Source organism: Vollenhovia emeryi, unplaced genomic scaffold (assembly GCF_000949405.1).
Source record: "Vollenhovia emeryi isolate VEMERY1.0 unplaced genomic scaffold, V.emery_V1.0 DF952144.1, whole genome shotgun sequence".
NCBI lineage: Eukaryota > Metazoa > Arthropoda > Insecta > Hymenoptera > Formicidae > Vollenhovia > Vollenhovia emeryi.
The window spans coordinates 1-1024 of record NW_011954222.1 but is presented as its reverse complement, the minus strand read 5'-3'; the positions used below and the strand labels follow the sequence as shown (position 1 = coordinate 1024).

The 1024-nt window shown below is 43.0% G+C and overlaps 1 protein-coding gene across 1 annotated transcript; it reads left to right on the top strand.

Annotated features, from left to right (window-relative positions):
* Positions 1-428: 428 nt before the first annotated feature.
* LOC105566949 lies at positions 429-986 on the top strand. Its single transcript, XM_012021819.1, has one exon. The coding sequence runs from the start codon at positions 429-431 to the stop codon at positions 984-986; it is 558 nt and encodes a 185-aa protein (XP_011877209.1).
* Positions 987-1024: the final 38 nt, after the last annotated feature.

The following is a 1024-nucleotide window of genomic DNA, read 5'->3' as shown; positions in this document are numbered from 1 at the left end:
GAAGAAGAAACTCAACGCATTGAACGTGAAATTTTTAACCTCTTTGGGATTCGCAGTGCGCAAACAATGATTGACATTCTCAATATCAACGAAGAGCTAATCTTCGACGAGCGCATCGTCAAGATTGAGACTCACTCGTACAATCCGTTTGCCAACACTACATTCGGGCACAGCGATGAGATAAGAATACCAATACAACAACAAGATCTCTATACGTTGCCGCATGAAAGTTTTCTGTACATCGAGGGAAAACTAACTACTGCCAATCAAATCGATGGATCTGATGTAGTACTGGGAAATAATTTGGTGTCGCGTTCATGTTCGACGAGATCCGATATGAACTTGATGGTGTGGAGATTGATCGCGCCAGAAATGTTGGAATAACCAGCACGCTCAAGACCTATGTCTCGTCATCGTTCGATAAAATGATGTCTCTGAAGAATGCCGGTTGGGATGTGGTGAACAATGGAACCGGAGACTTTAATTTTTGTGTGCCGCTCATCATGCTATTGGGATTCTGTGAAGATTATCAACGCGTGGTGATTAACGCCCGTCACGAATTGATTTTAATACGATCGCGCAATGATAACAACTGTCTCTTTGGAAATGCAGCGATGGAGCCTAAACTTGAATTATTCAAGATACAGTGGCGCATGCCGCATGTGTTATTAAACGAGGTGAACAAACTGTCGATGCTGCGTGCTTTGGAACGCGGTCAATACCTCAATATGGGATTTCGTTCATGGGATCTGTACGAGTATCCGCTATTGCAACAGACGACTAAACATTCATGGGCTATTAAAACGGCTACTCAGCTCGAAAAGCCGCGGTATCTTATCTTTGCTCTGCAAACAGGTCGGAAGAATATCATGTCACAGAATGTGAGCCAATTCAGTCACTGGAAATTGAGCAACGTGAAACTCTATCTGAATTCGGAATGTTATCCATACGATGATATGAATCTGGATTTCGATAAAAACAAATAGTCGAGTCTGTATGATGCGTTTTCGCGGTTCCGGAAGAG